The 27210-nt window shown below is 45.9% G+C and overlaps 1 protein-coding gene across 4 annotated transcripts in view; it reads left to right on the top strand.

Annotated features, from left to right (window-relative positions):
* PAK6 (p21 (RAC1) activated kinase 6) overlaps positions 1–27210 on the top strand; it is a 38717-nt gene that overhangs the window by 8798 nt on the left and 2709 nt on the right. Inside the window, exons 2-11 of one of the 4 annotated variants that reach the window (XM_066552150.1) lie at positions 2814–3139; positions 3456–3655; positions 4256–4320; positions 13003–13211; positions 17113–17715; positions 20855–21346; positions 21589–21722; positions 24395–24521; positions 24707–24832; positions 25504–25638. In XM_066552150.1, coding sequence (XP_066408247.1) covers positions 13008–13211; positions 17113–17715; positions 20855–21346; positions 21589–21722; positions 24395–24521; positions 24707–24832; positions 25504–25638 — 1821 coding nt within the window. In that variant the 5' untranslated portion in view covers positions 2814–3139; positions 3456–3655; positions 4256–4320; positions 13003–13007. Of the gene's footprint in view, positions 1–2813; positions 3140–3455; positions 3656–4255; positions 4321–9116; positions 9457–13002; positions 13212–17112; positions 17716–20854; positions 21347–21588; positions 21723–24394; positions 24522–24706; positions 24833–25503; positions 25639–27210 lie in introns of those variants that run through there. The other 3 variants (XM_066552151.1, XM_066552153.1, XM_066552154.1) reach the window with 3 other exon arrangements.

The following is a 27210-nucleotide window of genomic DNA, read 5'->3' on the forward strand; positions in this document are numbered from 1 at the left end:
CCTAGTGACCCCTCCGTCCCAATCCTTAAGTGTATTCTTTCACTTCCCTGGCCAGCTTCTCTAGATTTACAGAACCATGAAAGAGAAGGAAGGGATTCTGTGTGGAAGAGGATTTCTGCTTCCTATCTGATCCCTGAGCACAGGGAAGACTTGATGGAAAGTCTGGTCCTGAGCCACAGCCTGGCTTCATAGGTGGAATTGCTGTAGTTCTAACTGGGATTTCATGAATGTATCAGATTTCCTTGGCGTTAGGTTTTTCCTGGAAGCTCTGTTGAATTCAGATCCATTTTCCTTAGCAGTTTGCTCAGTTTCCACAAGCTTCAGACAGGTGAGTAGGTATGTTTCTCCTGGCTGAGGTAGAAGACAGACATTGTATATGGTACAGTTGGCCTGGCTGTCTTGGACTTTTTATTTTTTAAGTTAAAAGTCCCCAGTTTTGCCTATTGGAATAGGAAAACATTTAATAATGGGGTTTTCATCACCAAATCTTCCTCCAGTGGTGATTAAATGGAACCTATTGCAGCAGCAGTGCAGGATGTGAGATCCTGGAGCTCTCCTAGTGCAGTGATGTGGCTGGGCAGGATGAGGAATGAGGTGAGATCAGCACTTTGGATCTGAAATTTGCTTTGCTTTGTGTCTGGGGAGGGGACATGGAATATGGAATGGCCTTTGCTGGGAAGATAAATCAGGCAGGCTGCAATGCAGACATTTAGTCAACGTACCCTGCAGCACTTGTTGCTGCCAGGAATGGCTGTCCCGGAGACCGACGGGACCTGAGAGAGCAGCCGTAGGAGGAGTGGGGCGTGTATCGTGTGTTTATATTAATGCGCCAGTATAATTATTTATATTGTCTTGTGCAATTCTCTAGCTAAGAAGAGAGCAGTGGGCAGGCAAGGAGCAGTAAAATGTCTAATGAAGGGATAGTTGCTGAAGGGGAAAATTAGAGACATGTCGCTTTTACTGGGAAATTTTTTTTCAAAGTGTGCAGGACTGCTGGGACCAAACTTGTGAATATAAAGACTAGAAAGTGTCCTAATTTTTCATTAAGATTGTAGGCAGCAGAGGTTCACACTGATTCAGAACTGCCTTGGTTTCATCTAAGCTTGTGCCTTGACAAGTAAAATCAGGCTCTGCCATTTATAACGAACTCAAGTCTTGTTCTAGAAGATTGTGCTAGCATGTAAGCCAGGAAATACAATACTCATGCAAATGTGGAGCTCCAAGGCTGGGTGACTCCTTGTAGACTGTAGAAGCTGTTTGTGTGTGACGCTCCCCACGCCGTGGTTGTGCAGATGACTCCACGCTGCCTGGCACGGCAGCAAAGCCCAGGTGCACGGATGACAGGTATGGTTTGCCATCCACACCTACTAGGTTCACACTCTGCTTCCTCATCCCTGATCCTCCACCACACTGCTCTGTCCTGGGAATTCCAGTGCGCTGGGAAAGAATGCTGTCCCCCTTTGTTATTTACTATGATTTTTTACTATTAAAGAGAACTTTCCTTCTTTTGATTTCATTTGTGTATGGGGCCTGCCCTGTAGGAGGGAGAAGCTAATCCCCAGACAGAAAGAAACCTGGCTAGCTCTATTTCCTATACCCTGGGGAGGGAACAGGCAGGAAACCTGGGTCACTGTGGCAGGCAGGGACCTGCAGTGTAATGTAGAAGCAGTGACTGCATGTTCAGGAACCAGCCTTCCACAACTTAGCCAGCAGGTTGGGAAATGAGGATTAGGAACCTCAGACCATCAGCTCCAAAACGTTGTCTCTACAAACCTTGGTTCTGTTCCTTCTCCATGATAGTACTGTAGAGCTTATGAATTCCAACTACAGCTGAGACTGAGGTGGTTGTACAAAGATACTGCAGCTTTTTTAGTTGGAATGGACAGGTAGGGAGGAAAATGGGAATGGGGGGAACAGGGCTAAAAGGTCACTGGGCTGGCTCATCACTGTGGGACAAGCCACTCCCAGCAATAATAATGACCGCCTAATGATTATTTGTAGCGTGTCTCTCATTTATTTAAGGGTGGCTCAGCAAAACCAATGTTATTTAAAAAACCCTAAAAAGTCACAGGGGTGGGTTTTTATGGTTTATATCTCTGTTCTTTGGACCTAAAAATATCTGAGGGTTAAGCCAGCATTGTCAGTGGTTTGGATAGGCCAAGAATCCTCCTTGTTTGCAATGGAGCAAGGGCAGCTGATGAGTTTGCTGCCATGAACTCTAAATGCTCCAGGCTGTAATCCCCAAAGTGTCCTCTGATGATGGCCCAGTCACCAAGCCCAGGCGGCACTGCCGGAGCTGATGTCCTGCTGCTTGTGGAAAGTCTATTTCCAGTAGTCAGTAAACCCTGAGGCACAGGCAGCACAACTGAATTAGAGGGTGATCCCAGACTCCAGACCTGGCAGCACTGACTCATGGCGAGGACAGGGGAAAAGTAAAAGCGCCAGGTCATGTGCTACTCATCTGCAATGCAAATAAATAGGATGAATTCTTCTACAGCGAGCCATAAAGCAAGCAATCAAAGCTTTCCTTCCTGGAATGACAAGGGATTGGTGGCAGGTCCTGAAATGTGCAGCTAGGCGACACAAGCAGAGATATTGGGTTTGTTAGAAGCTTCAGCAGCTCCCAGCCCTGAGGCTGTGGAGCTGAGAGAGAAGAGCTGACGAGTGGAGCTTTAATAAGTCACAGTGAAGTGGGGTGTGAAAAAGGGCGGAGGGGAATAGGAGATGATCTCCCCAAAGTTCTTGCCTGAGATGTGGCACATCGGGGTGCCCAGGTGTTACTCTGAGCTCTTTTTCTCTCTCATCCCCTCTAGGGACCAAGAGAGGAGACTGTGAGACGAAGGCAAGATGGTCCCAAGAGACTCTGCTGTTGGCATCTGTCGTTTTCCGTGGAACGGGAATCGGAGTCTTCTCTACGCTGAGTGCTCCTGGGTCCCATCTGCTACCACACCCTGAAATCAAACTCGGCAGCTTAGGTGAATCAGGCACTGTACAAACATGTCAGACTTGCCTCCACCCCTTTTTCTTCTCCCGCTTTCTCCTGCCGTCTTTCTCTCTCAAGTTTATCGACGTGTCAGCGGATTCCAGTGGCGGAGCATTCTCACTTCATCTCTGGTCACGGAGCAATGAGGAGTCAGGGGTAAGCGCCCTCCCGCAGATTTGGGGGATCAACATTGATTTGCTTGCTTGCTTGCTTTAAAGCCAGAACAACCGTCCTAATGGCTGCTGTTTCGTGGGATTTGTTCCCTGTGTTTACGGAGGACTGGGTTTGTCAGTTTAAACTAAGTCTCTGCTTCCCAGTGGCTGTGCTGCCTTGGCTTAACCCCTTCTCTTCGGAGCTGAGCCGTGCCACTGCCATGGATTAGTGTAATGATCACACGTGTGTTGGCAGTGCCCGCCTGGGGTGAAGTGAGAGTGGAATAGTTCAGGGGGTCATACAATTTTTTTCTCTCAAGGGATGTTTCTGGAAGAGAAGAAAAACTGGGAGCTGGATTCCTTTGGGAAGGAGTTTGCTTCATCTTTACTCCTATAGCCCAGCAACACCGTCCTCCAATCGGCTTTGCTGCATGACAGTGGGAGAGTTTACCTCCAGACCCTTCTTTCTCCTCTCCCTTGGAACTGTCCACCACCAGCGTTGTTGCAGCAGGACTTGCCAGTAAGATCTTCTGGTTTTTACTCTCCAGGGTCTATGAGGTGGGACAACGTGTGGGGCTGAGGTCTGGCAGTTTAGCCAACTGACACTCAAGAGGATGGGGAATGTGGAGGGAAAATGCCTTGTTCAATCTCGCAGGGTGATGCTCTTAAAACCTTGGGGTGAAGAAGGAGTTAAAAATTACTCGGGATGATGCTTGAGAGAGCAGACAGCATGTCAGGAACATGCATACTCATTGCCTTTACAGGAGATGGAGCAATATCTGCTCTTAAGTATCTTCTATCTGCAAGGACCCTCACCATACCTTACAGTGAGGTCTACTTAAACCCTTCCTGTGTGTATTCCCAGCCTTCTGGCAGCTGTGCTGGCCAGGATCCTTTCAGAACACCTCCTGAAGCTATGCTGGAGTACTTGTGTGGGGCTGGATGTGTGTGTTTTGGCTGGCTGAAAGCTGTCTAATCTTGTTCTATTTAAGTTACAATATACAGATTTATTGTGCATTTGTATTTAATTATTTTTGTCAGGTAACCAGTGCATACAGGCAGGTATTTGCAGTGACAGAAAACAGTCCTGTCTGTTAATATTTGCTTTCTTCTTTGCCAGGGCATTAATGCTTTAATGTATTTGGGGACAGAGCACTGAAAAAACAGAAGAGCAATTTGTGTCTGGTGAGTGTGAGCTCCCAGGTGAAGCTGGGGGATGTACGGAAAGTAAGAGACCTTTGGCCACTCTTTGTCTGCTTTTCTGAGTTCTCTGTTTGGGTACAACCTGTCAGCCCCTAACATAGCTGCTGGGGAAGGGAAGCTGCTGCCTTGCTCTCTCTCCAGCCCTGTCCCACAGAAAAATCTCATTCCTGATGAGGTGATGAAGTTTTCTATTGCTTTTAACATTCACTGCTGCCTTGGTGTGTACATCCTGCATGCTGTGTGAACAATGATTTATGAATCTAGAAGAAAAGCTGATCAAATAATGGAAAGCACTATCAGCAAATAGCTTGCTGGATTAGTAACTGTGCTCCCAGATGGAAAGTCTGCTCTGTGCACAGGGGCTGTTTCTGTCTAGCTGGGTGTGAGTATGGATGTACCTGGGAAGGCCACCCTGGGTCCTGCTGCCAAGGCTTGCAAAGTGAGAAACAACACTTGCTTGGCCACAAAATGGTTTTCATTCCCAAGAAGAATGAAATTAAGGAGAATTCTTTAAAGTTTGGCTGTCCTGCCTCCAATATGAAAAGAAGAGCTCTTTTTAATCTACTTCTGTAATATGCTTGGGGAAATTCACAGGCAGAGAAAAGAGCTAAATATTTGTGTAAATTGCTTTAAACAAAATTGCTTAAAGTAGCTTGGACTAGCTTAGCCCAACTGCAAGTAAAAAACACACAGCCAGGCTCTGAACTCTGTATTGCATTTGAGGGTTTTTTGGGCACCCACAGGGGTACTCTACTGAAGTTCCATCCTGTTCAGAGCAGCACATGAGCACTGTACCTGGACAGAACACAAGTGAGCAGGAGTAGCTGAAGGCTCACCAGGAGTTGTGCTGCTCAGCACTGAGGGCTGCAGAGAGCCCAGCAACCTCTGACACCTTGTTGGGGGGGTTCTGGACTGGGAAGCAGCTTCCTTGTCAGTGGCACCAATGCTGCTCCTGCACCAGTCTCGCTGACTTTGAGTTATAATGTCACAGACTTAGTGCAATGGAGCACAAAATCAGCACTTGGCTGCTACAGGTCTTGTTTTTAAAGAATTCCTCATTATGGTTTCTTAAGCTGCAGGATTACCATGTGATTCAAGGACTAATGCACTGCCATTTGGTTTTACCAATGGTACTGCTGTTCTTAGACTGACCTTCCATTTGTCTGGCAAAAAAGAACAGTGGGAATGGAGGATGCCCAGAGACTAAAAGTTGAAATCTGTTTCCCTCAAAATGTCTCAGGAAAGTACACTTTCCCTAGGGCTCAGCCATTTAACTTGTAGTGTTAGTAATTAGATTATTTTGTAATTAATTGATGAACGAAATGTAGCTGTAGCCAATAGCAGTAATTTATCTTGTGTTAGGAGTGCACCTCAGGTTTAACATACAGAGGGCTGTGTGAACACTCACAGTTGTGGCAAACAGAGCAGGATAACTGATATTCCCTGGGAGAAGACTTGTCTGTTGTAATTTAAATTTGCATCTCAGTGTTGGCAGCAGTGAGCAGGAAGGCACTGAGAGTCAGGCAGGTTGTGGGGTTAAGCAAATCGGTCCTTCCATGTTTTGGGGGGCACTGCCTGGGCTGGAGTTTTCCCATCAGTTATCCTGTGGGGACAACACAAGCAAACTGTCTTGCAAGCTGCTGACAGCAATTAAATATATTTGTATCTCTCTTTGGGAGAAAATGACGAGCATAACTAGGGACTGAGATTGTTAAATGTTGGCTGGAAGGAAGTTTAACTCTTGCATCCCTATACTTGGGTCATCTGGAGAATTGCTGGGGTGTCTCTGTCAGCCCTTTGCTGTGCTATTGGAGTGAATGGTGTATGGTGATCCAGGATGGTGGTCACCAGTGCCTCTGCTGGGACAGGTCTGTTTGTGAGAATCCAGCCCTGCTCCCTAAGTGTGTGACTCTTCCTGCATACAGTAAAATCTGTGCTGTGCCCATTTGCACATGGAGCTGCAGCTTCCCTCTTGTAGCCCCGTGTGCCAGAGGCAGCTGGGTCTGTGAGCAGTGCAAGAGCGCGCTGAGCTTCCAGGGCTCACATGGAGCTGCAGGATGCGGTGCCCAGTGTTGCAGCCCAGTGCCTTGGCTCCTTCCCCTGCCATGTGACCCCACATGCCAGATGTGGCCCCTTGGCTTGTCCCAATGTAACCTCTTGTCTGATATGCGAGATGTTGCTATTCATGTGGATTTTTGGAGACAGGACCTTAAAGGTTCTTATTCTAATCTCAGTAGTACTTTTATGCTGGTTTTGAATGGATCTGTCACACAAGACAGTGAAGAGTGAAGCCCTTGAATCCTTCAAGCCCTGTCTTGAAGCTCTGTGGTGCTTTGGATTAACAGCAAAATACAGCAACCTGGTTTTAACCCTGATGCATCCTTCATAGCAAAATAATGTGGGGAAATCCATGTGGGACAATGCAGCTGCTCTTTGGACAGAGGTCAGGGAGGGGATGTGGGTGTGAGGTGAGTGTCAGAGGCGCAGCACAGCATGGCTTGGTATAGCCAGAACAGGACATGAGCCACATGAATCACATAAGAGGTGGGGGAGAAGGGTTGGCATTGTTGTGGCTTTGGTCTCAGCCTGGTGACCTGCAGCACACGTCCTGCTGGCTCTGCGTGCCAAGGACACGGTGAGTGATCTGCCTTCCCTGGTGCTGCAGCAGCGTTTGGTGGCTGTACCCTCTCACACACTGAGCTCAAGGGGGAGAGGCTGGTAATGAAGGCACTGCAGCTGAGGTTTGGGTGTGATTTCTGTCTGTGCTGCTTAGTTCTGTCAAGGCTTCTGGACCTACATGCTGGTGTTGAGATCAAACCTGTGGTCAGAGCATGTCTTGGCCTCCACTGGGGCCCTGCACCCATGTTTTCCATCCAAGCCAGGGTGTGTTGGGCCTGGATCTGGCCTTGATATAAAGTTAAAAAGCAGCCAGGAGACATACCTCGAAGATGTTGTAGATCTGCTCATCTAGACATAGGTGGGAAGAAACAGGGCTAGTAATGTTTTTTGTCTCATCTGCAAATGAGGATAATAATTCCCTTTCCTCACCTTTAGTCTGTTTAGATGAAACTTCTAGAGGGTGAGGCCTGACTTCAGAGACAGACACAATGGGATGGTGACTTCAGCTGGGATTTCTAGGGGACTGTAAATAATGGAAAACTTTGTTATTTGTTAAGGGATAAAGCCCATTAGCATTTGGTACATGCCTGTGCTGGTTTTGTAAAGTTCAAGAGGTCTTTTCTTTGCAAGTGCTTTTATATATGTCTCAGAATGAATTTGGTATAATATAACTAAAACACATCTAAAAGTATGTAACCCAGCAGCGTCCCAAACAAGCTGAGCAAATAGGCGTTCACTGGGATTTAGTCCTAATTTATGAGCAAGGAAATGGAGCAGAGGAGAGAGAGGCAGCACCTTCAGACCCTGCTCAGTGGAGGCATGGCCAAAAATGTCAAGCCAGTTGTGCTGTTCTTCTCATTCCTCAGAAATAAACCCACCAATATAACAAATATGTCTTTCCCTAAGCTTATTTCTAATGTAATATTAATCTGTGCTCTCGTGTGTGTTTGGGCAGGATTTAGAGCATTACATCAGTTTGCTGTGCTGTTGCTTTGCTCCAACATGCAGCTTTGCCATGGGGGGCTGGTGAGGGAGAAAAGAATAGAAGGAAAGGAGTTGCAATGAGGAAAGGGATAGCACAGCTAGGAAATACTCACTCTTCCTTTAGGAGGAAAAAAATACTTCAACCAATATTTCTAAAACTAGAATTGCGGAAAAATGTAGAAGGTGTCAGGGCAGTGCTCTTAGATCCCATTTCAGATTTTGGACCGTTTGGCTTTTCTTTTTCCCTTTCACTGACCCTTGTTGCCATTCCCTGCTGCGTGAAGTCACGTTCGAGTTTGTCAGCTCTTCAGGGACCTAACCTGTCATTTCCCTTTATTTGCAAACTGCTGTGATAGTTTATGGCTTGTTATAAATACTAAGAGTGTTGGAAACCTCAGGAAGGCAAACATGAGTATTTTAGAAGGTATGGGATGCAGTGAAATTCCATGTGTGCATATTCACACATACATTTGTGTGAACACATGCATATGACATGCATGGATAATGGCCTAGTTAACCTGTAATCCATTTCAAATGCAGCACATGACAGTGACCTGAGTAGCAGAGTATAGAAATATATTTTTCCTTTTAATTGCTGTGTTCTCTGGGATCTTCATCTTCTCACTGCAAACTCAATCTGCATATTGCAGTTCCTCAGGTCCTGTAGGAAGAGTTCTCCTTCTCTCTCTCCTCTTGGAGCTGGCCAGAGCAGTTTGGCAGATCAGCTGTGGGAGGACTTGGAAATGATGGGAATGGCTTTCTTGAGCCCAGGGACCAAGCGTTATCTCTGGTCCGGGGCAGGAGGAATGTAGGGAACTGCATCGAGATCTGCGATAGCGACGCAATGAGCTGATGAGCGAGTTCAGTGCTGCAGCAAGGAGGGGGAGGGAGAGCTTATTTTTAACTGGAAACTGCACAAGTGAGACTGAAGTAGCTCTGTGCTGCCGTGCTATCATCAAGTGCATGTGTGAGTGAGGGAGGGCATGAGCACGGCTCCGTACGGCGCGGTGTCCTAGTGGAACGTGTGGCTGGACATGAGCAGGGTGGAGGCAGGTCGGGTGAAAAGGCAGTGCATGCTGCTGCCTTTGTCTGGGCGTTGGAACGAGCCACTCCTGATAACATTTATCTACTTCTTTTTTTTTTTTTTTTTTTCTTCCCCTCCGGGTGATGTTGCTTCTTTTCTGTGCCCTCCTCCTCGGGTTGCCGGTCTCCCAACCATTTCTCTCTCCCTTACTAACACTCATTCCCCTTCCATCCTTAATCTTCCCACCCCCTCCTCTCATCTGAGGCTGACCCCTCTCTCTTCTTGCCCCTCCTTCCCAGCTAATCCCTCCCCCTGCTCTGGATCTGCTGGCTGGGGGATTTTTTCTCGTGCTCACTGGCAGATGTGACAGCTTTTGGAACTGTATCATCCAGGAACAGCTATATCTGGAGTTGAAAAACCTAACGTGGTTTCCCAGGCAGCAGGAATGGATCGCTGAGAGAATTTCAATCTCCGACTGCTTTTGTCTTGTGGTAGTGACTTTTATTATTTATGTTTGTGACATTTCTTACAGTACAGTTGTCAGCACTGAATGAAAGACTAAAGTCTAGTAGATTATTATAAAATCAGTGTCACAGTATTTGTGTTGTTGTATTAAAGGGATGCTGTCTATGTTTAAATACAGGTTTGGGTTGATTTACAAAATCTTATATGCATAAAATATTCTTATGAATTTTTTACTGACTTAGAAAAGGCCTGGTTTATGTGTTTTATTTAACAATAAATATTCTTTGGGTGGGCATTGGAAATACAAGTAAATAGGTCTTGCATGAAAACCACAAAGTGAAAGGAGACTGGTTAAATACAGACCTCCTCAATGAGATGCAAAACCTACCAAGATTATTAGAATTCATTGGATTTCAAATAACTATTTTTAGTGCATGTATTTCATTTGATCCTAATGCAGTTTACCTTTAAACCACCTGTCTGATCTCTTTATAATCAGGGATTGATGCTGACCATGTAGAGCAAATGCCACTGGATGCCTAGGGGTGTGTTGTATTTGGAGCTGAATACATTTTGTTGTTTTTAAGCTGTCTGTTTTAAGCCAATAAGGCAGATGCAGGCCATGCCAACCAGTCACTTAAAACTGACCAGGAACTCAGTCAGTGCTCCTTTCTGGGTTTTGGAAACATGCTTTTGGCTATGGGATCCAGATGTAGTCCACGTGTTGATTGTCAGGGATAGGGATTTTATGTAAATATACAAATGCAGTGTTGTGTTTATGCTTCTGCAAGCAGAGATGGTGAAGTAGAGCCACTGTTCTGGTTGGGGCCAAAATATCACCTGGGCTTTAAAATTTTGCATTTTGAAATACTTAAGCCAGAATCATTCTTGTTATGAGGAAATCAGGAAATAGTTCAGAAAACCATTGATGCTACAAGTGCTAATGATTGTGGCATTTGTAACACCCTGTTTTACAGGACCCTTTGCCACATGAAGCACTAAAAGGCAAACTTAAGACTGTCTGCTGTGCCCTGGGTATCCTCTCATTATGAAGCTGTGAGAGTAGGAGCAGAAGAAGAGGTGAGGTACTAGTTGAAATAGTAAGATCCCTGGGGTTGCTGTGGCTGGGTTAAGGTGGATCAAGGAGCTGTCATAACTCACATGTAGTCAAGGATTCAGAACTGAACCACTTGCTGTGATACTACAGAGATGCACCCTGCTTTCCTTGGAGGCTCTCGAGCTCCTCAGCAGCTCCAGCTGTTGATTTGAGCACTACTAACACCATGAGCTATTAGAGTATCTTTCCTTTCTGGGATTGTCTGCACTTTTTTTTCCTTAAAGAATTGCCCTCTGACTTTAGTCTTGATTATTAGTTAATAAGCAGCACCTAAGGGGCCTGAGAGATGAATCACTGTGTTTGAGGAGCTGCAATACAGACCTGGAGCACAGACACCCTTCCCATAAGCTCTCCATTAAGATCTATTTGGGTTTTCATTGGAGCTTCTTCTAAGCAAAGATTATTCTGGCTGGAAATCTCTTCTGGGCAGAGCAGTTGCTTCCAGCCTCTTTTGTAAGCTTTTTGGTTTTTTTCTTTTCTTTCCTAACCTTTTGTTTTCTTCTTCACCTGTGAGGTATCTTTAGTAGGCTGTTGAAATGACAGTGCGTGTGAAGTTGGTGTTTCACCGAGGATGGATTGCATGAATGGGGGGTTAGATGGAGCAAAGTCCTTCTATGCCATACAAACACTTCCTATCCCTGTGACTGCCGGGTCATTGTAACCAAACTGGGAGCCATTGTGTATTGGATTTTCAATCCAATCCCAGTCTAGCACCAGGGAGCCAAGTCATTGTTCAGGTGGTGGCTGCACTTTGCTCCCTAAACAAGTTTAGAGTGGGACAATCTGGGAAATGTTTGACATAGATTTCACTTGGATGTGCTGATTTTGGAGACTGGTGTCCTCCAGAAGTGTGTTCATGTCTACACTGCAGTGGGTTATCTCTCTATGCGGTCTGTCTCTCTGACCCTTGTAAATATTTACTCAGCACAAATAGTTGGAAGCTGAGGTCCTGTACAGGGGAAGAGTGACTGCTACAAAGTTGAAGATTAAGTGGCAAAAATCCTAAGCCTGATGTCAGGGAAGAGAGGGCATCCATGGCTGTAAGCAGTGTTAGTGAGAGGCAAATGCCAATAGAAATGTTGTCTTTGGGAAAGGAAGAGCATATAAATATTGTTATTTTTGTTTATTGGCAGATGTTAATTGCTTTAAAAAACCTGTGCAGCTTTTTCCTAAAGCAGTAAATAGAGTCAAAGAACATTTCAGGGGAAAAGGGACCTTGAAAGGTGCAGCCCAACCCCCCTGCTCAAGGCAGGGTCAGCTTGGAGGGTCAGGCTGGATTACTCAGGGCTTCGGCTTTGAGAGCAAACCCCTGAGGATGGAGCCTGCCCAGCCTGTCTGGGCAGGCTGCTGCTCCACTGTTGGACTCTCCTGGTCACAGGAAAGCTTTTCCTTCTATGCTGTTGGGACCACTCCTGTTTTGATTTATGCCTGTCCGTCTCTCACTCCCACCACTCCCCACTGTGAAAAACCTGGCTCTCCGTAGAAAATCTCCTTACCTCACCCTATCTTCCCTATCTGGTTTTTGTGAAAAGGTTGTGTCAATCCACTGCAGTCCTTCAGCTTTGCCACGTCTTGTCTGCATGCACAACTCTGGTTCTTCCTTTTCTTTCATATCTTCCCGATTTCAGAAAGGTCCAATCTCTGAGCTTTCTGTCCAAGTATCTTTTTTGGTTATAAATTTGTTTATAAATTCTTAATTCAGATTTTGAAGTCTCCTGTGTTTGGGTATATTTCAGTGTTAGGTGCTTTTGGCTTGTTGCACTTGCACTGGCTGTTCACACAAGCTGTCTCTCTCAAGCCCCCAAGGGAAAAGAATCTTAGTTTTTAATTTTAGCTTCTTCAGCTACCTGCTGACAGAGTTTGATTTCCACCTACCACCTCCTCCCTCCCTCCCTCCCTCCCGAGCCCTCTGTCTAAGCAAGAAAAACTGAGATCCAGAGTCAGTCTCTGGCAGCTCTTCCTTTGGCAACAGCTCTGCTGTCTTTAAATGGGAACCAAGTAGCTATTACTTACTTGGAGTAAGTAAGTGGGAAGACAACCTGAGCCCTGTTCACAGCCACCTTAAATTTCAGGCTTGTGGTGGAATCAATGCTGTTTAACTGGGTGGATTTCAAAGCCATTTAATGTAGGTATAAGCAGGTAAAATATAAATATGTATCTCTTAATTACTTTTTAAATAGTTTTATCAGGCAATATGAATTTGTAGAAATAAGGGAAGTCACTAGAAATCCCATCTGAGCCACGAAACCTGCAAGGTGGCCTTGGGCAAAATCATTGCTCTCTTAGTGCCTGTTTCCTCATCTATAAAAGCAGGTGATCAACTCCTGATAAAGTGCTTGTCACTGGAAAATGTTCTCAATACAACATAATTAACTCATAGAATTGATACCTGATTTTACTGCTTGGGCACTTCAGCCCTAGACAGGCACTGACTGTGCTGCCTTCTCCCCCTCAGGCATCATGTTCCGGAAGAAGAAGAAGAAACGCCCGGAGATCTCGGCCCCACAGAACTTTGAGCACCGTGTCCACACCTCATTTGACCCAAAGGAGGGCAAATTTGTGGGCCTGCCACCTCAATGGCAGAATATTCTGGACACACTGAGGCGCCCCAAACCAGTGGTAGACCCTTCAAGAATCACAAGGATGCAGCTCCAGCCTATGAAGGTGAGGGAGGCAGACAGTTCTTTCCTGTTACTCAGGGAGCTGCCTCCAAGTTGAGGCACTGCTTCTGGTGCCTCATGAATGGGACTAAGGGTGGTATCTGTATGGAATTCAGTGGATAGCAGGCTTTGATAGCCCAAGGTGATAGTAACTTCATCAGGAATAAGGACAGTAGGATCTTGACCTGTTGCTGTTGAAATAACCAGCTGGCTGCCTGTCACAGTGATGGGGACCTGTGAAAGCTCCTATGGTAGCTGACAGGACCTAGGATGCATTCAGCTGTTGTACAGGGAAGCCAAGAGAAGAATTTGTGGAGAGACCAGTTTTAGAAGGCTTGTCATTCTTGTGGGTGAGCAAATTTGGCTGGTAATTAAGTTGCCAGGGAAGCCTAAGTGGGAGAGAGAGCAATGTAGCACTGCCTTGCTGTTCATGGACAAGTGAGGAACAGAAGGACTAAACTAGGGTCTGGGCTAAAAGGGTTAATAAACCAGCATTTTAATGGAAAGTGGGACATAGTAATGGAACAATGTCCTTCAGTAAGGAAAAAGAAGTGATTCCTGTAGATGGGTGGGTTTAGATGGCTACAGGTACTGGCATCTGGAGACACTGTGTAAGTGACAGCAGGAACATGCTGTGGGAAAAGGCAACTTCATGGTGACCTCTCAGGAAAGGAAATGAAAGATGGTGACAGAAATATTGTGCTTAAAATCTTGCTTGCTTGGGAGAAGTTTTTGTTCCCAGTTAAAAAAACAAAAACAAAAACAAAAAACAAACTGAAAAACCCTGCAGGGGCCTAAAAACTGGAAGGTGTGCTGTAAAACCGAGATGTTGCTACTTGGGTTTTAGGAGGGATATAAAAAAGAGTTGACTATCTGATGAATATATTTAGCTTTTTGTGTACAGGTGCTTAAAGCATGGGGAATAAAGAGGACTATATTTGGTATAATGTAAGCTTTGGTACATAATCAAACCTACAAATGAAATGGCTCATCAGGATCTTGGAGCAGAATGCTGGTTTATAAAGGAAAAACTTGCTTAGGAAGAATAGGTGGGGAAAAAAAAGACAGGAGGTATTGCCTGGTGTCCTGAATGTGCTTTGAGGTTCAAAATATAGTAGAGGATAGGAGCACAATCCAGAGGAGAGATAAAATGTGTAATAAGAGACCAACTTGGTTAGATCAGGAGCTCTGTAATGAGCTTAAACTGCGGGAGGATTGCTCAGAAGGGTGGAAACTAGGTCAAGTTATAAAGGGCAAAGAGAAAAGAAATTCATGTAGGAGCAAAACTGGAAGGGCAATGCACAAAAAGAGATGTTATTCTCAAAGAACATAAAGGGCACTGAGGACACATCATGAGGGCAACGAGGAGGAGAAGAAGGATGAAGGAAAGAATTTGTTCACTGCGGGTTTTGGAAGAAAGTTAACAGATGATACCAAGAATTCGTAAGTGTTTAATGATTTTTCTCTGGTCTTCATTAAGTGTGATCAGTGGGCTGACAATTAGCATGAGGATGAAGGGATGAGAATGCAGACCAGAATAAGAAAAGAACAGGAACAGAAATGAGACTTAGCTAAGAAGTTGCATATTTTCAAGTCAGCTGGGCCTAATGAAATTCAAGGAATTGCAGATCAGTCAGAATAATTTCTATCCCCAGAAAGAGACTGGAACAAATAAGCAAGTAATCTATTTGCAACCACTTCCAAGGAGATAGCAGGGTAATAGCTGGCAGCCAGTATGGATTTATCAAGAAAAGAATCACGTCAAGCAACACAATTTTCATAAATCACAGGGTAGGGGGCTTTGGGTCAGGGAGAAGTGATAGCACTCCCCTGTATCTTGACTTCAGGGAGCCTCTGGGCACTGTGCCGATGGCGTTTCCAGAGCAAGCCAAGTTTCCTCAAGTATTAGGCCATGGATGCTCAAAAAATAGCGAGGCATCACTGTTGAAACAGAAATGTGTGTGAAGAGATTTCCTGGAGTTTGCCCTGAGCCTTATTCTGGTCAGGACTTTCATGTCTGACTTACTAAACCCAAGGATGGTAAAAGCTGAAAGGAGGTGCAAATCCTTTAGAGAACAAGGACAGAATACCCAACAGGCTTTAAAAAAACTAAAGAATCATCTTAAACTAACACTGTTTTTCCCAGTAATTCCAAATGCAAGCACTCTCATGGACTGCATAACAAAGCTGACTGTTTCTGGTAAACTCCATTTGAATTAACTCTGATTTGATGATATCAATCAATTAGATTTTTTTTTTCAAGTGCTAGTTGGCCAAGCCCTTGTATATAGTCCTGGATTAAATTATCATAGTAGTTCCTGGGTTTGTGTGTAGCTTATAAAAAGGTGCTTTTCTTATTAGAATTTCTCAGTTTTGGTCAGTAAGGCATGAGCTATGTAAGAGCACTCCATATACATTTGGCTCAAATTTGGATGTTTCCTCATTAATCTGATGCAATGCTTAAACACAGCAGCAAAGCAAGATTAACTCCCATCTTCCCTGTCTGCTGGGGCTAGGTCTGACTTCATGGGAGTGCCCCGAGTCTAATTCTAGGGAGTTTTAGCTAGAAGGGGAGAAGAGCACTGCAGGGGATTTTCTGGAGAGGCCATAGCATGTTGTTGGAGGCTTCTTATTTTGAGAATACCCATGTCTTTCTGGAATTACTTTTGTCCATTTTGGACAAAAAGTTCATGTCCCCAGCAGATTGTTCTGTGACAGCAGCTGGGCTGTGGAGGAAGGGGGGTGTTTGTGGTGAGAGAGTAGGAGTGAAGACCAGAATTTCCAGCTGCAGCTGGTGTGTGTGCCATGGAGTGAGTCGAGTTGTCCTTTCTTCACTCTGTTGAACAAAAATCTTCTGCCTTTCGTTCTCAGATGCTGAGCAAACCAGGTGCTCGTTTGTGCACTGTGGTGGTGTTCTGTTGAAATTACTGGAGCTACTGTGTTGCACCAGCTAAGTATTAGTCTCAATGTAATTAATTCAGCATGTTTAGAAGATCCCTGGAGCTCAGTTAGCAAACAGAAGATTGCTGTCACTCCAGGGAAGGACTTTCCTCAAGCAGAGGTTCAGGAAAGTGTAGGAGTGATCCTGTGCTGCGAATTTCTGTGGAGAAATGAAACGTTTTGGTTCCCAGCACTAGAAAAGCTTCTGTAAGCTTTTCAGTTCCAGAAAAAAACAAGGTAGAACACTACCTAATATACCAACAGCTTCAAGTGTCCTACTGTACAGAGCTGGTGCCTGTTTGGATGGAAGCCTTGTTCTTTAGTGTTTGCTTACAAGGCAGTTGTGAGCTGCTGTGACCCTTTGTTCATCATTTTTAATTATAATAGCTTGGCAGAGTAGAGCAGGGAGGCAGAGTTGGAACAGCACAGTCTGCAGTGGTCAGGATTGGGATGTATTAGCAGAAATTGTAGAGAAGCAGACTGAGGGCCGCTGATTACAATGCTATTGAGAGTGCTTCAGGGGAGAGATGAACCTTGTGTTGGCACAGCAAAGGTGAGTTTTGCAAATGGAGCTTGCAGCATGCTGGAACTTCTGAGAACTAATATTTCAGGAGCTTGGTGAGTGCATTAGTGATGTATGTAGTGTCACACAGTTTCAGCACAAGAAAGCCAGGAGTGTTGAAATATCCCAGTTTTGCTCTAACATAGTCTTTTAGAATGCGAGCACAACAGCAGAATTGACTGTTCTGGCTGACAGCACTGCCGCTCTGACAGCGGGATGTAACCCAAGGACTTTTATTTTCCCTCAGTAAAGGACATTGAAACAAAAGACAAAAATTGGTAATTTTTCCTGAGTTCCTTGAGTTGTCTTTGGCTATATGTACAAAATCCAACCTTTGACAAGACAAATTGAGCCTTGATTCTTACAACTCTGACTTGGTTCTCACCTTCCCTGTGTTTCCCAGACCGTGGTGCGGGGCAGCACTGTGGAAGTGGAAGGCTACATCTCTGGGTTGCTCAACGACATCCAGAAGCTTTCTGCCATCAGCTCGAACACTCTGAGAGGCAGAAGCCCCACCAGCAGGAGGAGAGCCCAGTCCCTCGGGCTCCTGGGAGATGAGAGACCCCCAGACATGTACCTTCAGAGTCCTGAAGGAGACTGGGCAGACAAGTATGGGAACTACCTCAACTGCAATGGTGGGTCCAAGGTGGCCCGGAGGCAGACCATGTGGCCGGATTACAAACCCCGCCTGGAAGGGCAGTCTCATCCCAACGGGATGGTGACAAAAGCCCACTCCCTGGGGCCCTCGGAGTTCCAGGGCGCCGATGGCAGCTGTCTGCAGCGCACCTCTGGGCTGCAGCACGTGCCCGCTGTGCCAGGGGAGAGCGACACGGCCATGAAGAGCCCAGAAGAGGGCTGGCTGCAGCGCCAGCCCAGCGCCAGACCCTCGGGGGAGGGCAGCCCCAACTCCAAGTCACGGGAGAACAGCCTGAAGAGGAGGCTCTTGCGCAGCGTGTTCCCCTCGTCCAGCACCTCAAACAAGCCGGGCCCTCCCCTGCAGATCAAGGTAAGAGTTATTCACTGGACTGCAGTGTTGACTTTACAGTTCCAGAGGTTACATATGCAGCCAATTTAATTGCAAACATCGGGTAACCATCTGTTCTTGTTATGATTAATGTTGGAATCAAAATAGTCCTGAGCAGAGGAAATGTGTGGTCCGCCTGAGCTCCGCGAGATGCTGCAAGGCACAGCTCAGGATGGCAGCCAGATCTCCAGCAGAAGGTTTGGCGGAGCTGCAGGAGCGTGGGCTGGGAAGGACGAGGGGTCTTAGTCACTACCTTCTGTGAGGTAAAGGCATAACTGCAATGCCATTCTGCTGGCCCCAAAAAGCCTTTGCCATTTGGGAAATTGCCACGATTTGCATTAGCAGTGTATTCTTCTGCCTGTGTAAACCAGAACTAACTTGGGGGGAGTGTGTTGGTTATAGCTCTATCTGCCAGGCCACTACAGCAGCAGGGTTTGCAGCAGCACCCACGGTGCTGTCACACAGGAAGTCAGACTGTTGGATTTTGTAAAGGGTGGGACAGCTCATAGCTACAGCTCCCCCAGGAAAGCTGTCCTGAATGGATGACTCATTTCTTGTTAAACTGAAAATCTCTGGTTCCTGGTACTGGATAGGAAATGCAGCCATTGCTTCTTTTCCATTCTGGGCTGACCCAGCATCTGTCTTCTGTCCATGGCTTCAAAGCTGATGCTGGGCCTGGATGATTCCCAACAGCTGTGAACTGGGAGGATGATGACAGGAACCACTGTCCAAACCAACCTGACTGTTCTGAAGGGTGTTGCAGGGAGGAGATGTCTCCAATCCAGTTTCTTGCAGTTTGTATAAGGATCCAGGCTCAAGGCTTTGGGCACAGTGGGTTTCCTTTCCAAGGGGGAGAGGATTTTGAAAGAATGCTGTCCTTGTGTAACACAAACTGCACTTATTGCTGTCTCAGTGACTCTGGGCTGATTTAAACTGCTTTGAGGCCTGTCCCCTGAGTACCTAGAACTGGCTACTTCTCTCTTCCCCCGAGTATCTTTGCCATGCTCAGCACTTCCAGGAGCAGGATCAGAAGTTGCCAGCCAAGTGAATGTGCTTGGGAGTGTGTGAACTCCAGCTCTTTGTCAGAGGAGAGGAATAGGGAGGGCCTTTAGGACTAATCTATCTCCCTACTCCAGTGAGGGATCTGTGCCATTGTTGTTTATCTAAGATGTTCTTACCAGCCTCTGATGATGAAAACCTGGGTCTCCTGCTCTAATGGAGCTGATGATGTGTAAGAAATGTGTAATTGCAGATTAAAGGAACAGTAATATAACTGAATCATGGAATTCCAGACTGGTTTGGGCTGGAAGAGACCTCAGTGTCCATCGGGTTCCACCTCCTGCCATGGGCAGGGACACCTTCCACTAGACCAGGCTGCTCCAGCCTGGTCTTGAACACTTCCAGAGATGGAGCACCCACCACTTGGCTGGGTAGCTGGCTGAAAAGAAAAGGTGGTGCCTTGAAAAGCACCATGGTAAGTTTGAATGCACCTTCCTTATGAGGGGAAGGAGTGGTAGAACCAGTGACACCTCAAAATGTCCCAAGGCAGAGAAGATGTACATGGGGACTGTCAGATTACAGGAGCAGGAAATAAGACTTATATGTGCTCAAGCAAACATGTGTGAGCTTGCATGCATGTTGTGTGCCCTTCTGCATGGTCTGGGTTATGTAAAACGTGTTTTTTTTCTCTCTCCTGAGACAAAACAAGATTTGGGAAGTAAATTCTGTGTTGCTGTGAGCGTGTCAGCACAGGACTGCAGGGGTGGAGCTGGTGTACGGGGAGGAAGGAGCTCCTGACAGGCAGTTGTGTTTGTGCTGTGCCCTGATGCTGCTAAATCGTGTTTTCCAGGGCCTCTCTGTGTGTGAGGCTTATGCAGATTCTGCTCTTGACAAAAATCCTTGATTAAAACCCAAAGTGCATAGAATTAAATCCTACACAATTATTCCCTGTCTGAGACAGGGAAAATGAGTGCTCTTGTAAAAAATTCTCGATTGGCAGTTTTCAGTTCCCATGCCCATATTATTAACTTTATTAATAATCTCTCTGAATTGTGAGAGAGAGAAAGCTTTTTGCTTTGAAGTTTCTGTTTTGCCCTATAATATAAATGATGGGTTTGCTCTTTCTGAAGTTGCTTCTTTGACAGATCTACTATTATTTTGCATATATTTATATACATATACTATGTATATTTTACATATACATATGTACGTATATAATGTATTTTGTACCTCACCTGCTAAATGTTGATTTTAATTAATCAACATTTCCAGGGTGAGTATTAGCACGACAATGTTTATCCTTCCTGGCATGGGAATGCATATCCTGAAGCCACATTCCCACAGGCTGTGATCTTACTACATCTCCTACACTAAATAGGGTTGGGCCTGCTTGTCATTTGAGTGGGAGGTCTCCAAAAACCTTGAGCATTGCTAATCCAAATTCACTGCAGGTCAATTTTAAGCCAGCAAGGGGGCAGGTGGCTCTGTGTAGCAGGAGTCTTATGTTGGCTGCCTCCAGCTGTCCTGGTGCCTGGTGCTTTTCCCAAAGTGGAGAGCTAATTCCATGCTTGATAGACAGGAATGCTCTGCAGGTACCAGTGGAAAGTGCAGAGAGTGTTTTCAGTCGGCAGAGTGTAATTACCCAAAGGGAATTAGGCCAAGACTTCAAAGTGATTTACAGCCTTGGCATGAATCCCCTTTCCTTTTATACAAAGGAAGATCAGAGGCATGGAGGGATAAAGGATTTTCAAATTCTCTGCAGCACAGGTTGCCCCTGATTTTTGGTGGCAAGGTTGGAATGCTTTTTAGCAGCTGGAGTTTTTTTTCTGTGGGTTTTGTGCCTTGGTGGTTTTTTTAAGCATGTTCCCTTTAAACTGCCTCAGTTTGGAGGCCGCTAAAGCGTAGCACCCATTCCTGAAGGGATTCTTGAAGATCTTGCATCTAAGGAGATCTTCATCCAAGCCATGTGTTGGACAGACCTGGAGACAAGAACCTGAAGCTCTTGACTCCAGTCTGCTCCAAGGTGTGCTAGGGCAGAGTGGGATGACACAGAACTGATTTCTCACCTCTCTGATTGTTAATCCAACCATCACTTTGTTTTTCCTCTTTGTTCTTCTTGAAGCCTAATGCTTTCTTCAAGCCCCAGCAGTGGGGTTCCCCCCACAGCCCTGCAGCCAAAGCCCAGTCTCTCCCCCCGGACCAACCTGCCTCCGAGTTCCCCAGAATGATCTCCGAAGCTGGGACCCCCCAGAAGTCCCCAACAGCAGAGAAGGCTGTGGCAGTGCCACCAGGCCGGCCCTCCCCAGCAGGGTCCCCCAGGAACAGGCAGACCCAGACCAGTTCCAGCAACCTCCACCTGCCCCAGGACTCTGCTGGGAAGGGGCAGCCAGCCAGTGAGGACCCTGTGGTTGTGACTCATGAGCAGTTCAAAGCTGCCCTCAGGATGGTTGTGGACCAGGGAGATCCCAGGACACTGCTGGAAAATTACATCAAGATTGGGGAAGGCTCCACAGGAATCGTGTGCATCGCTCGGGAGAAGCATTCGGGGCGCCAGGTGGCTGTGAAAATGATGGACCTGAGGAAGCAGCAGCGCCGGGAGCTCCTCTTCAATGAGGTGAGAGTGCTGGAGACAGCGGGATTCTGCTGTCCTCATTGGAGCCATCAGTATGGCAAAAGGAAGGGAAGAGCAGGATCATCTTCCTTTTTAGTAGTGTTATGCTCGTACCAAGAACAGCTGTTGCTGGGGGATGGAGGCTCTGCGCTGTAGTTGCAGGACTGTGTGTGCTCACTTGGTTGGATAAGATGAAGTGTGGTGAGTGATTTTGTGGTGGTCACTTGTCCACTGTGGTTTTACAGGTGGTGATAATGAGGGACTATCAACATGTCAACGTCGTGGAGATGTACAAGAGCTACCTTGTGGGAGAAGAGCTCTGGGTGCTGATGGAGTTCCTGCAGGGAGGAGCCCTCACAGACATCGTGTCTCAGATCAGGTATAAAGCAAAATCCCAGACATCGATATGGGAGAGCAAGGACAGCAGAGTGGAGATTTCTGGGACAAATTGGTTCCCTCAGAGATCTTGTGTTTGCAGTGCCCTGAAACTACTACAGTGTATAACTGTTATCAATTTTGAATATGTGGTAATACTTCTGATGTAGAAGGGACTATTTTAAGGTACTGAGGCCTTTAGATACCCACTAGTCATCTCCATGATGACCTTCCCTGTAAAACACAGTACTTATATAAAGTGTTTACTATATCTGTTGAATCCTGGCCAGGGACTTCATTGAATAAGTATTAAAGAAATAGTTTTCAGTGGTGCAACCTTAGCCACAAATTCAACCTCACTAACTCCTCTGGAGAAGTGCAGCAGAGCCTTGAGATCTGGACTCCTTCCCAAATTTCATTGCCTAAAGATAGCAACTACTGGACACTCTCCTAAATTTGTTTCCTTATCTACACTGCTTCATATTCAATAGTACCCAAAGCATTTCTGTAGGGCAAATAAGTTGTTCTCAGATGGCCTCTGGTCCCTCTCAGAAGGTGTTCTGCTGATGCAGTTATGGTGATTGTGTCTTACCCATGACTCTGGAGCACCCTCCTCCTGCTTCAGAGCAGTCCTGCAAGGCTGGAAGTTGGGACAGGGAATGCCAGTGGAAAGACTGACCAAGAAGGTCTGTAGGATGAGAGTTTCTTTTTGGAAGATTCAGGATCTTAACTGGAATACAGTTAGGCAGTATTGATAGCACTACTTGTATTCAGTTTTTAAAAAACCATAGTATACCTTTAGTTCACATATGTGCTTGGCCTAGGTCCTGTGGTGGGGTTAAGGCATGTATCTTACTCTGCTTGGTGGATTTAAGGCATGTATCTTGCTCTGTTGGGTTCTGAGTTTTGGAAGTACAATTTTGAGAGGCATCCAGAGCCACATTGTCCTCTGTAGCCTCCACAACCCCACTTGGAAGGAGTGCCCTGGAGACACTTACCTGGGCAAGCCCTTCCAGAATTGAGTTCAGAGGCATCTCAGGGTCTGCAAGCCAACATTTAATTCTGAGGAGTGCTCAGTTACAGCTTACAGGGACAATGAAACTCTTGTAGCTCTTGGCTAGTACTGAATTGCAGATAAAAAGCGATGAAGAGGTTTATGAAGAGTCTGTGTATTTATATGCACCAGTGAGACCTCAGCCTAGATTTGTTTAAAGAAGCTTCCTTTAAACTTGTTGGTGAATGCTTTTTTTTTTACCTCATGATGGAAGAAGGATCTGTTATAACCATAACATTTATCAGAAGTAAGCTGCAAACCTTTATCGGTTTTTCCCAGGAAGGAAAATGCCATCATGGCAGTCATTAAACTTTTGCTGAGGGGAATAAGTGATTTACATCTCCAGGAGTGAGGTAATCCTCCAGTAATCTGTTTTACACTATGCAGTCACTTGACTGAAACCAAATTCCATACATGACAGTGCACTTCTTGTGATCTTTGGGAACCCCAGGGCTTTCAGGTGGGTTAGCTCAGGCACTGTGAAGGGAAAAGCACTGTTCCTAAAGGCATTGGGTTCTGTGCTGGGAAGTGCCACAGGTAGCCTTTGTCCCTCTCCCTTTTCAGATTAAATCTTAAAGGCAGAAGTAGCCCCCTGACATCTCTCAGATTTGGTTGCCATCAGTGTGGCACAGTGCAGCTACAGCCTTGTAGCTGTTCTGGTTAGGAAGAATAAGGTGTAGGATGCCAAACAAGCAGCACAAGTGTAGATTTCTCAGCTGATGGTATAGGAATTGTTACGGGTTTAGAAGGTACTGTTCACTGCACAGTTTTGCCTTCTGAGTGCTCTCTTCTCCTTAGGCTCACTTACAGATCCAAATTTGAGGAGGTTTCATTTCTGTCCTCAACCAGGGGTTGTTCAGAACAACTGCTAGAGACAGGCTGAGAATCCACAGTACTCAAATTGGTACTTCAGCTATTCTTTACAATAATTTACTTCTAGCATTAGTCAGTGTAAACATGCAGAGCTGTCACTGTCCCCAAGTACAGGAGAGAACTTTCATTTCTACCATTTTCACTTGATTGTGAAGGTTTCTGTATTGTTATTCTAAACAGCAGTAGCTTCTAAAGGGGAGCTTCTTGGGGCTCATATTCCATGTGCTAACAGTGGTAGAAATCAGTAGTGCCTTCCCTGCTTCTAGCCTGTGCTATCTTTAGTTAGGTGTGAGTGTACCCCAAGTGTCTGCAAACACCTAAAGGATCCTAAAGGATCCCTGTATTCGCTGTCAAATTATGCATTTGGATGTTTTGTGGATACAGTTGCACAATAAGCCTTGTGAATAATGTCTTTACTGTGTTTGCTTAAAAAAAGCTGTCTCACCAGTTACTGCAGCACCTTGGCATCAAGCAGCACTGCTGCCTGTCAGAACTGCTTGAAACAGCATCTTGCAGAATGAATTTAGGTACAGAACTCCAAGTGCAATTTCTTGGTATTAAACCTATGAAAACTTGAAAATTGTCAACCATTAAGTAAAAAATGTTTTCCTCAGTAACAGACATGGAAGAATGGTGGAAGTGAGATGGTGATTGTCAGAGGGAACCAAAGTGTCTATGTTTAAACCCCTGTGTCCCTGTGAAGGAGCACTGTGCTCTGCACATTTTAAGTGCCCTGTCTATGATTGCAGGCTGAACGAGGAGCAGATTGCCACAGTGTGTGAGTCGGTGCTGCAGGCTCTGTCCTATCTCCACTCTCAGGGGGTCATTCACCGAGACATCAAGAGTGACTCCATTCTTCTGACGTTGGATGGCAGGGTGTGTTTCCTCAGACAAATTGTTTCCTGTCTTCTGCTGCTGCAGCAGCTTCTGTCTCTTAATTCCTTTCTGTTCCCCATCCCTTGTTTTCCCCTTTTACTCTCTTTGTCATCTTTGTCTGGGGCATTTCCCTCTGTGTTGTTTAAGGCTTATTTTTAAGGTTGGGTGCTTTTCTCTTTGTACAGGTAAAACTCTCTGATTTTGGCTTCTGTGCTCAGATCAGTAAAGATGTACCTAAAAGAAAATCCCTGGTGGGTACTCCTTATTGGATGGCTCCAGAAGTCATTGCAAGGATACCATACACCACGGAGGTAAGGGACCACCTCCCTAATAGCAGGAGAGCAAGTAATAGTCTGAAGTGTCACAGGAAGATAACTATTGGCTTTTCTAGGAAGTCTCTAGATTCTATTTAGAAGATAAACCCAACTATGACTACAGCTTTGATGGTGATAACATCAATATTTCCTAAATCAGTAGAAAACCAGATTGTTCTGCTTCTAGGAACAAGGCACCAACTTCTTCTATTTTTACACCTAAAGCTTGGCCTAGACTTGTGTCTGCTGTGGACCAATGCGAGCAAGGAGCAGCCTGTGACATTATAGGGATCAGTAAATCAATTCCATAAAGGTGGTGGAGGGGGGGAGATGTGAGCTCTGAGAGGCTCACCTCAGGGGAAACAGACATGGGAACTCTGGAGTTCTGGGCAGGTGGCAGCAGACTGATTAGTTTTGTTTACCAACCAGGCAGGTTCAAGCAGTTACTTGCACACCTTTACATGTTGCAACACCAGCATGGCTCAGTTCTGAGTGCAAAATTGACTTTGTTAAACTTCTGTAAGGAGCCCAAAAGCACTAAGGACATAAGTGTTGGGGGCTCTCAGTACCATTTGTCATGGGAGGGGTGTTGTGGTCTTTGTGAAAGCAACAAAACAAAGACCTGCTCCTCTGGAGTGTGTGTATTGATATGACATTGTCTCCCACAGGTGGATATCTGGTCCCTGGGGATCATGGTCATAGAGATGATAGATGGAGAACCCCCCTACTTCAGTGATTCTCCAGTCCAGGCAATGAAGAGACTCCGTGACAGCCCTCCTCCCAAACTGAAAAACTTCCACAGGGTGAGCATGCTGCCAAACACTTGTAAGCCTGATGGTTATCATGGGCAAATATCCATATCAGCTGTTCCCAGTACAGCTGGCTGTGGAAATGGTCTTGCTAGGACATGTTTCTTGGGGAACAGCTTTGGCCTCGGGGTCTTAGTGGCTGCAAGCTGCTGCTGACAGCTGGTGGCTGCTTTAGGAAACAGCCCTGGCAGTGTGAAGGCACCTGGGCATAAATGGAGAGTGCAGGTCAGAGCTGCTTCAGGTGGACCCAGCAGTTCCCAGCTTACTGATGTTGATTGAGTAGCTTATCTTCCAGGGAAGGGAGCAGGAGGATCCCTGCTCATGAGAGTTTTCAGCTTCCGTGGCCTTCAGGACTACAAAGGATGCATTATGGTCAGAGCAGGTGAGCTCAGGACAGATGCAAACTCATGGAGACACTGCAGCAGCTCCGAAGATGAACTTGGCTCCATGGTTTCTTAGGAAAAAGTAGCAGTGATATAAGAAATAGTGATCACCTTTCCGTGCCCGCTTAAAGAAGTCTTCCTTTCATTCCATGCCCAGCCTCTGAGATCAAACAGCTTCTGCAGCATCCTGAGCTACCCAGCCTTTCCAATTAATCAGAGCATCTGCAGCTGCTAAAACTGAATTATTTAAGAGAGTAGACTGCTGAACTAACAGCACACATTCCAACATCAACAGCTGTTCTTTCCTTTTTGCCTTAGCAACACTAATGAAAATTTCACGGTCACATTCTGGACCTGGTGCTTGCTCTCCTTGGCTGTGTAAAGCCATCCTGGTCTGGGTCACACCTTGCTTGATGACATGGGCATGCCACAGGCTGTGACAGCCAGAGCTGGTTACGGTTTTGCTCTGCTCCACTTTGTACTGGGAAGCAGACTGGCTTCCAGCAGACCAATTTACAGGCTGGTGGGCATCCTCCCCAGTGTCCTGCTGGAGTGCAGCTCCAGCTGTGGATCCAGCCTTCCATTCTGGTGCCCATTCATGGCTCACTGTGGTCGGTGACTGCAGTTCTGGGGGCAGCAGGTTAAAGGGATGTGACCTAGGATAATCCCTGCTGCATTGCTAAAGCATGGGCAGATTTATAGACAGGGATACAGGCTGGATCCTGGTATCGTCCTGAGCTGTGTGGTGCCTTCTCCAGCAATGTCAAGTGAAGTCATCCAAAGCACTCCTGAGATGAGCAATATCTCAGTGTAAACAGTATTTCAGGATCTACTAAAGGAACCAGAGCTGGGAAAATGCCCCCAGTCTAAATTGGATGTAATTATCAGTATTACAATAAATAAATATATGCCAAGATAATTTTTTAATTCCATTTTAATGATGCAGAGGATTAAAACCAGTCAGAGATGTGCAGGGTCATGAAGTGATGCCTGGGGCTGCCTACTACCAGGCTTTTACACCTCTTCCAAAGGACAAACCTGTGAGGTCATTCAGCTTTTTGGTACTGGTGCTGCAGCTTCTTCATCTTCTTGTACCATTAGCATGAGGGTTTTTCAGGATCTCAGAACCTAGGGGAGAAGTGTCGCTATAGGACACGAAAGAACACAAGCACACGCCGCTGTG

Source organism: Molothrus aeneus, chromosome 6 (assembly GCF_037042795.1).
Source record: "Molothrus aeneus isolate 106 chromosome 6, BPBGC_Maene_1.0, whole genome shotgun sequence".
NCBI classification, from domain to species: domain Eukaryota; kingdom Metazoa; phylum Chordata; class Aves; order Passeriformes; family Icteridae; genus Molothrus; species Molothrus aeneus.